We start from the raw sequence: 8,858 nt of genomic DNA, 5'->3' as shown, positions 1-8,858 counted from the left end.
TACAGATGGGGCAACCAAGGCTCTGAGGGGTTGGGGCCAGCTCGAGTCACAGGAGTTACAGAATAAGTCTGCAGAGGAGCTGGGGCCAAGCCCCAGGCATCTCCTACCCACCAAACCTGCTCTGGGGTTGCTGAAAGCCCAGGCTGCGCCCCTGGGGAGCCGGGAGTCCAGGCCCGGTTTTGCATCAGGCCCTGTGAGAAGGTGTTTCCTCCTCCTCAGTGGGGCAGCCACTCCGCTGGGCCGGTTGAGTCAGCCTTAGGCCCTCACTGCTCTTCTTCTGGTCCCTGAAACTCAGCTGCCAGGGAAGCCGGGGTTACCCGACGAAGGTGTCCCCTCCATACTGGACCCCTACAGGTAATACACCTCGGGGCCAGAGGGCCCCTGCCAGTGTCCCGAGGGGTGGGCACTGCCACCTGGTGTCCTGAGCACCCTGTAGGACCCAGGGGTCGGGGAGGTGGGACGTGTCTGGGGCTGGAACAGCCAGACAGATGGACAGACCCTTAAACTGACCAATGGGTCTGTCCCATAAGTGTTGAAACAGAGTGGGGAAGACCAGACACTGGATTCTGCCTCTGGAACCAGAGGGGACTGCAGGGAGGGGTGTGCTGCTGGGGACCCTGGGCTCAGATACCCACAGCCCAGCCCAAGCAGACCTCAGGACAAGGGCGGGGAGAGTCAGTTCTGTGGAAGGTCCCTCCACCTCCATACTCATACACACACACCTGGTGGCCCCCAGGGCACCAGAGTACACACCACAACACACAGCCCAGTCACACACGTGCACACACCCCACCGCGCTGTCGCCCAGAAAGTCACAGAACATATCACACAGACGAGAGTCCCCCATGCAGCACCACACTGTGACATGACGCCCAGACACACACGCAGTGATACAACATTCACACCCACAAAATAAACAGCCTCCCAAATCCCACAGTCTGCAGACGCCTGCTGAACAGAGACTCACAGTGGCACCGGGTAACACAGGGGCAGCCACACAGGCTCACACACCAGGCCCCAGAAGAGCCCTAAACAGTGCGTCTGCAACACCCGGGACCTGCACACAGTAGATGTTCAGGAAATGCTGTTAACATCCGTCACACAGGCATTTCCACAGTGTCACACACGACACCCCATAGAGACACCCAGTCCCCCCCGGGTGAGGGTGGGGCAGCAGGGGGAGAGGGCTCGCTTGAGGGGTTCGCTGACTCAGCTGGGAGGGCACAGAGCGCGGGCTGGCGGCAGGCACAAGCCAGGACCTGCCCGCTGAGTGTCCTCTTCCCATCTCAGCCCTGCCTGGTGCCCCGGGAGGGAGGGGACTAAAGGGGCGGGAGGAGAGGAGAGACCGCCCAGTGGGCTCGGGCCACGGCTCTGCCCACGACCCAGTCACAGGCTCCTTGCCACGTCCACACGCCCCTCAGGGCTGGGCAAATGTTTTCCTTCCGGAGTCACCGTGGTACCTTAGCTGCTTTGCAGCACTCGGCCTCCACCACCAGCTCCCACCCCAGCCAGGTCCTGGGTCAGGGCGTGGGGAACCCATGTGGCCAGAGTAAAGGGGTCCAGGGAGGGGCTCCAGGCCAGGGGGCAGGGCTGGCAGCAGGGGCAACCTTGGGCTGGAGGCCTCCGTGGGAGTGGGTGCAGCAGTTACCTCCGGGGGAGGAAGTTAGGCTGTGAGCTGGGGAGGAGGCTGCCTCAGACAGGAAGGCCAAATAGGCCAGAGCAGGGTGGAGGTGAAGGGTGGAGGTGAAGGGTGGAGGGAAAGGACCCAAGTCGGGAGATTCCCGGGCGGGGTGGTGAGCAGATATGTGTGTGCACCTGTGTGTCCGGCTGCGTGTTCGTGTGTGTGCATTTCCCGTGTGTGTGCAGGTGCACGTATTTCTGCATTTAACTCGGCAAACTTTTACTAACCATCTGCTGTGTGCACGGTTCTGGCTTTGAGGATGAGGCCCTGTCCCTGACTTCAAGGAGCTCACAATCTAGTTTGGGGGATGCAGTATGTGTGTGCAAAAGTGTGTGTGATTTGTGTATATGTAAGGACAGGTCTTTGTCCCTGGACTTACTCTTGTATAGGTGAACCCATCTGTGGGTCCTTGTCTCCCGTGTGCGTGCGCCTGTGCGCAGGTTTAAGGATATGTTACATACATCTCCTGGTCTGGACATGGATCTGGGCCTATGACGGCATAGGGCCCTTTATGGGGGACCGGGTATGCGTGAGCCTGTCTTTATATAGGTGTCAGTGTGCATGTGTGACCAGGTGTGCATCTCACTGTGGGGAACTATATCTACATGTATCAGTGTGCGCATGTGCGTCTCTACATGTCTTTGAGTGTGTCCCTGAGTATGTTCATGGGTGTCGGTGTGCATGTGTCCACGAGTGCATCTCATGCCACCTTGATCTCAGCCTTCCTGGGCTTGTACCCCGCCCACCATGGGGGATGTATATTTGGGCAGAAAAGGCAATTGGCTCCAGGATGTGCCCTGTATATGGGCAGGCCTTTAACTGACCCTTGCTCTGCCCCCAGGGAGCCACGTGTGCCCAGCCTGGGCGCTGCCCCAGCTGATGCCCCAGAGGGGCCACCCATCTCAAAAGGGGCTCTGGTCCCTGCCTGGCCTCCTCATGGCACATGAGCCACAGCCTGAGGCTGATGGGCTATTGGATCTCAGCTTCCTGACAGAGGAGGAGCAAGAGGCTATTGCCAAGGTCCTGAAGCGAGATGCCCGCCTGCGCCAGCTGGAGGAGAGACGGGTCAGGTAAGGCAGAGTAAGGGAGCCCCAGAGGAAGGGGCCTCAGGCACTGGGGGGCTTGGGTGACTCCCACCCTCTCCCCTACCAACGTGCAGCCTGTCAGATACCTGGGTAGGTCTTGTTTTTGCCCACTGGTCCACTCCACCCTTGGCCAGCTCGGTTCATCACCTCTCTCAGGGTGGCTGCACCAGCTCCCTTGCCGGCCTCCCTGCCTCCGGGCTCGCCCTTTCTGGCCCACCCTCCATGCTGCAGCTGGGACTCTCCAGATCTGTCTTTAATATCCTCTCCTGAAACCTCACATGGTTCCTCCACATCTCCTGTCAGGGGCAAGCTCCGAAGCGTGGTCCACAGGCCTCCCTGGTTGGACCCTGCCAGCCTCTTCCACCAGTAAGCCTCACCCCCTGACACGCATACACAGAATGTCCACTACAGCCACTCGGGTGCTCCACAGGTCCCCGAACACACCCTTCGCTTTTATGATGTTTCTCCTTGCCTGGAAGAGCACAATGGCAGAGCAGCATGGGACTTACAAGTAGTGTTTGGGGACAGACAGACACCTCCTAGCTTGTAACCTTGGACCTCCCCAGTACCACTCTCCTCATCTGTAAAATGGAGCTAACGAGCCCTACCTCATAGAATTAGGAAGGATTATACACAGTCATTTAATGAATAATAATTATTTTTCTTCTCTACCTGGAGAACTCCAATTTGTCATTTAAGAGCAATTCACATGTCACCTCCTCTGGGAAGCCCTCCAGTATTCTCACAGGCAAAGCTGGCCCTCTTACATACATCATGGCTCTACCTCACTATAGTGTACTTGTCTATTCTGGACTCAGTCTCCCCACCAACCTGAGCTCCTCCAAAGCAGGGATCAAGTCTGATTTGCTGTTGTATCCCTGGCCCCAGGTACAGGGCCTGGAACAGAATGGGTGGCAATAACGTTGATTGCATGAGTGGTGACAGCCGCGCCCTCCCCCATCCTCCAGCAAGCTCCGGACATCGCTGGCAGACCCTGGGCAGCTGAAGATCCTTACAGGGGACTGGTTCCAGGAAGCACGCTTCCAGCGGCACCACCACACCCACCTTGGCTCTGACCTTGTTCGTGCCTCCATCCGCAGGAAGAAGGGCTCCAGGGGTGAGAGGAGCTCCCCAGAGTGGGGCACGCCTTGGGCAGCCCACGTCACCGGGTGTATGTGGACGAGGACAGAGGGCCCCTGGTTTCAGTTCCAGCTGCCCCTGGCACTGTGTGACTTTGGGTGGGCACCACCCCTCCATGGGCTACAGGAGGTGGGTGGGCATCTCCAAGGGCCAGACGTCCTGAGAAGAGAGTTTCACAGAACTTCTCACCTGGGTGCAGGAGACCAGGCTCAGGGCAGCGATGGGGAGGCTCAGGCTGCTGGGAAAGAGACCGAAGAGGCGCTGGAGCCCAGGTGAGGAGGCATGGCAGGGAGTGGAGGGTGCCTCCCAGTCACCTGGGGCCCATCTCTGACTATACCTCTCCCTCCTCCCAGGCTCCCCATGGACGAGGCCCCCCAAGAGAGGTTCAGCGAGGCTGAGGTGAGTAATGAATGACTGAATGGGCTAATGAATGAATGTACAGTGTCCCTGGCATGGAGGTGGGATGTGCTGGGGAAAGAGCCCAGCCTGAGAATTAGGAGACCCTGGCCTGGGCCTCTGTCATCCTCCTCTGTCAAATGGGGGTGTGGGCCCATCCTCTAAGGAAACTCTGAATTGGTTACTAGGGGTGGAGTGTGGACTGAGCTGGGTGAGGTCCAAGACTCAGATGCCACCAGTGGGACCCTGGGAGTTAGGTAGGGCAGGCCCTGAGGTGTGAAGGGGTGTGAAGTACAGGCCAGACTGGAGTTAGGTAGGGCAGGCCCTGAGGTGTGAAGAGGTGTAAAGTACAGGCCAGACAGGTCCTGCAGCTGGTTGCCAGCTCTGCCCTGAGGGCAGTGCAGAATCTGAAGCTGGAACCTCTGACCCCTTCACCACTGGCCCCCTCTGTGACTTCTACCCCTTGCTTCTTTCAGGGACCTGACTTCCCCTCACCATATGTCCCCCCAAAGGCTTCAGATCATGAGGAGGAGCCCCAGGCCCAAGAAGGTGAGTGGGAAGGTGTGTGCTGGGAGCACAGAGAGGTTGCGGGGATCAGAGGCAGCTCTGAGTGACCCCAGCCACCTGTGTTCACCTTCCTCATCCTGCTTAGGGGGCGGGTAGGTGCGGTCTCCACCGGAGACCGCAGGGCAGCACTGGGGTCTGAATGGGGGTTGTAAACCAGTCCCTCCAAATTTGCTCAGGGGCAGAGCGGGCTGGGGAGGGGCTCGCTGAGCTGTTTGTGCCCCTCCCAGCCCCTGGCCCCGGGGGCGTTCAGGCCTTCGCCGCAGAGGAGGCTGACCCTGAGCTGGAGCCTCCGTCGAGGGGAGAGGAGGAGCCGCAGCCCCTGCCTGCCCAGGTAGGCGGGAGCGGCCCGCGGCTGCTCTCAAGACCCGGAGCGGACTCTGGGCGGGAGTGCAGCTGCGCGAGGCTGCGAGCGGTCCGGGACCGAGAGCGGTCGCGGGAGGGGCGGGGGGTTAGGGGACGCCCCCGTCATTTACCTCCTCCTCAGACCCTGGAGGCGTCCGAGATCCTGGAGAATGGGGAGGAGGCCCCGGGGCCCGACCTGTCACTCGACCGCGTGCTCAGCAGCAGCTCCTCCACGCCCAGCCTCAACTCCTCCACGGTGAGGGGGTGAGGGAGAAGGCCTGGAGTGGGGGTGGGGTGCGCCTCCCCTCCCCGTATCCCGAGGCGTTGCCCCTGCATGACCCCTCCCTTGACCCCCGGACCTGACACTCCAGCCTCCAGGCAAGCTACCTCACTTTACCCCCCTCCCCTCCCACCTGAACTCTCCGCGCTCCCCTTCCCCGGCCCCGACGTGAGCCCCGCAGCCCGCCCTGACCTCCCCACCCTCCGCCCGCAGCTGAGCAGCAGCCAAACGAGCCTGTCCGGGGAGGCGGAGGCGGGCGCGGTGCAGGTGCGCGGCTCCCTGTACTTCGCGCTGCGCTACGAGCCTGGTGCCGCCCAGCTGCGCGTGCACGTGATCCAGTGCCAGGGCCTGGCCGCCGCCCGGCGCCGCCGCTCCGACCCGTGAGTGTCTGACCCCGCGAGGAGGCGCGCTAGGGAGCCGCTCTCACTGCCCAACCCCACCGCTTTTCTTGGCCTCAGTTTCCTCATCTTCAAAATGGGAATAACGTTCTTGGTAGACGCGGGAGCTGGGTGAGATAACTCCTGTAAAGCGCGGCACGAGGCCTGGCACGCGAAGCTGCGTTCCCGGCTGTGGCTGGGAAGTAGGCGCTGGAAGGGGCTGGAGGGGTAAAGGGGTCCCCCTTCACCTCCGGTCCTCACCTGCCCCGCTCCAGCTACGTCAAAAGCAAACTCCTCCCGGATAAGCAGAGCAAGCGCAAGACCTCAGTGAAGAAACGGAATCTGAACCCGGTCTTCAACGAGACTCTCTGGGTGAGGCCGCGACGCCAGGGCGGCCCCCCATTAAGGAACCGAACGCCCCTTCCTGCAGGGACCGGGTGGCGGGGGCAGCCATGGTGTCGTCATTGTCGGTCGTTCCAGTCCTCCATTCTGGGGGAGGAACGGCAGGGAGGCCCTCGCGTTAACGCGCTCTCCAACATGTCAGTCTAGAGGTGGGCGCGGCGCTAGTCCAGACCCCCATTAGTACCGTCCGGGGTTTCCCAGGATTCCTTCCAGCAAGGAGCGTGGTAGGATAAGCCCCAGCCAACACTCCCGCAACACTGAGGCCAGGGCCATCGACGCTGCTTCATTAAAGCACACCTCCTGTCCCCAGTACTCTATACCGCAGGCCGAGCTCCGGGGACGCGTGCTGAGCCTGTCCGTGTGGCACCGCGAAAGCCTGGGTCGCAACATCTTTCTGGGCGAAGTCGAAGTGCCCCTGGACACGTGGGACTGGGACTCCGAGCCCACCTGGCTTCCCCTGCAGCCCCGGGTGAGCAGCTGGCCCGCGCGGGTAGACCCGCGGCGCAGATCTCCCGCCTTTACCGCACTGGGCTTTCCCCCAGTCCCCGTCAGCCTCGAAACCTTAGGGCCCCATGCAGAGGTCTGTCCCTGACTGCCGGTGGCAGGGCTGTCGGATTCCCCAGGCCGTTCTCTCGGCAGCCCCCTCCAAGACCCCGCCCCGTCGGTGTCTGGAGACTCCGCTCCCTTCCGGCCCCTTTTCCCTAGGACTTTGTCCCCACCCCCTGACGAGCCCGCCTCTCGCAGGTCCCGCCCTCTCCCGACGACCTTCCCAGCCGCGGACTGCTCTCTCTGTCCCTCAAGTACGTGCCCGCTGGCTCTGAGGGTGAGTGACCGCCGGCTAGAGGCCAAGCTGGACAGGCCTTGAGAGGCGGGGAATCTCTGTCCCGCAAGGGTGAGGGACAAGTGTCTGTCCTTGGGGCAGGGCCTGAGCCGAGCCTCTTCGCAGGCACAGGACTGCCCCCGAGTGGGGAGCTGCACTTCTGGGTGAAGGAAGCTCAGGACCTCGTGCCTCTGCGCCCAGGATCCCTGGATACCTACATACAATGGTGAGGGGCATCGGTACTTCCCCGCCTCCCTTCGCTTCTCATGCAGTAGAGCTCCCCACCTTCAACAACCCCCTTCTGGTCACCCACCCTTTATTCCCCACTCTGGGCTTTGACCGCTGAGCGGAGGTGGAGGGGACAGCTTGAGCCAAGGCCTGGAGTCAGGAGAGTTGAGGACTCCTCTGAGCAGCTGCATTTCAGTGACTGGAGCATAGGACTTGTTGGAGAGCTGAGGCTGAGACCTGGGAGGTCTCAGAGGCCTGTCCATGGAGGACCTGGAAAGCCAGGCTGTGGGGTTTGGTCCTGAACTTGCAGTTCAATGGTTTTGCAAGTAAGCACCGGAGGAACTCTAGGGGTGCCTCCAGGTGCTGTCCCACCCTCAGAGAGTAAAATAGAGGCAGGCCAGTGAGGTTCTGAGTCCCCAGCCTTGATGCAACAAAAGACATTGTTTTTCTTTTAGGTTTTGTACTTCTGAGTAATATTTTTGTCTTGCAGAAAGGGCTCCAAGGCTTTAAAAAGTTTGGAAACTACTTCTGGGGGGCTGTGAAGGTGACTGAGCTGAGGAGTAGCAGAACTGCATTTCAGAGACATTACTCTGGGGTCCTGTGAATAGGTGTTGTGACTTTTAAAGGCAGGAGATCTGAGAGGAGGTTGGCGCAAAGGTCCCAGGATACTGAGGGTTTGAGGCCAGTTCTCAGGCAGGAGCCAGAGGACATGGACATTATGAGGAAGTATGGGTAGGACTCGGTGACTGGTTGGTTCTGGGGAGGGTGAGGGGGTGGCCACTTGACACCAGCCCACCCCCCCACAGTTTGGTGCTGCCTGATGACAGCCAGGCCAGCCGCCAACGGACAAGAGTGGTGCGACGCAGCCTCAGCCCCACGTTCAATCACACCATGGTTTATGATGGCTTCGGTCCTGCTGACCTGCGCCAGGCCTGTGCTGAGCTCTCTCTCTGGGACCATGGGCCCCTGGCCAGTCGCCAGCTGGGGGGCACACGCCTCAGCCTGGGCACCGGTGAGTGGGGCAGAGCCCTGAGGGGACCCGATGCTAGGAGGCAGGGGCTTGACATGTGGCCCTGGGCACTTCTCTGTCCTTTCCTGAGCTTTGGTGTCCACGGAGAACGTGAGGGTGATAGTGCATGATCTGGGACCAGGCAGGTGTTCCTTGGGACCTGGGGTGTCCAGTGTGACCGTGTCTTCCACCCCTGCCCGCCCACATCTAGGCAGCAGCTATGGGCTCCAGGTGCCCTGGATGGACTCCACACCTGAGGAGAGGCAGCTGTGGCAGACCCTTCTGGAGCGGCCATGTGAGTGGGTGCATGGCCTTCTGCCCCTCAGAACCAACCTGGCCCCCAGGACATAGCTGCCCTACAAGCCCCACAAAACCCCTCTTTCTGGACCCCCATCTCACGGCCTGCCCTTGGCTAAAGTCAATAAAGTCTATTCTGAGGGCAACAAGGGGCTGATGTCGGCTTGGGGGTGGGAGTGTGGGGAGGGCAGTGATAGCAGGGAAGTGAAGAGGGCCAGATGAAGGAACTTTAGA

The 8,858-nt window shown here is 60.8% G+C and overlaps 1 protein-coding gene across 3 annotated transcripts; it reads left to right on the top strand.

Moving 5' to 3' along the window:
• Positions 1-200: 200 nt before the first annotated feature.
• On the top strand, positions 201-8,773 carry SYTL1 (synaptotagmin like 1). 3 transcript variants are annotated; one of them, XM_019938361.3, is made up of 15 exons: positions 201-354; positions 2,523-2,751; positions 3,735-3,883; positions 4,106-4,178; positions 4,260-4,305; positions 4,779-4,851; positions 5,097-5,200; positions 5,354-5,467; positions 5,705-5,871; positions 6,144-6,240; positions 6,581-6,739; positions 7,015-7,093; positions 7,217-7,316; positions 8,125-8,330; positions 8,539-8,773. In XM_019938361.3, exons 2-15 carry the CDS (start codon positions 2,561-2,563, stop codon positions 8,676-8,678), a joined length of 1,698 nt encoding a protein of 565 aa, XP_019793920.1. In that variant the 5' UTR covers positions 201-354; positions 2,523-2,560; the 3' UTR covers positions 8,679-8,773. The 3 variants fall into 3 exon arrangements, with proteins under 3 accessions (XP_019793920.1, XP_019793919.1, XP_073649696.1); XM_019938360.2 differs by having other exon boundaries at positions 7,193-7,316; XM_073793595.1 differs by lacking the exon at positions 201-354 and adding an exon at positions 1,491-1,512 and having other exon boundaries at positions 7,193-7,316.
• Positions 8,774-8,858: the final 85 nt, after the last annotated feature.

Source organism: Tursiops truncatus, chromosome 1, assembly GCF_011762595.2.
Source record: "Tursiops truncatus isolate mTurTru1 chromosome 1, mTurTru1.mat.Y, whole genome shotgun sequence".
Taxonomy (NCBI): Eukaryota; Metazoa; Chordata; class Mammalia; order Artiodactyla; family Delphinidae; genus Tursiops; species Tursiops truncatus.
The sequence above is the reverse complement of the archived record's forward strand: the minus strand, read 5'-3'. Positions and strand labels throughout refer to the sequence as shown.

Excerpts from the sequence above, each read along its gene's own strand:
- SYTL1 (XM_019938360.2), top strand. The coding sequence starts at position 2,561 with ATGCCCCAGAGGGGCCACCCATCTCAAAAGGGGCTCTGGTCCCTGCCT. Across the intron at positions 5,872-6,143 it reads CGGCGCCGCCGCTCCGACCC|CTACGTCAAAAGCAAACTCC; the intron begins GTGAGTGTCTGA and ends GCCCCGCTCCAG. Across the intron at positions 7,094-7,192 it reads CGTGCCCGCTGGCTCTGAGG|GGCCTGAGCCGAGCCTCTTC; the intron begins GTGAGTGACCGC and ends TCCTTGGGGCAG.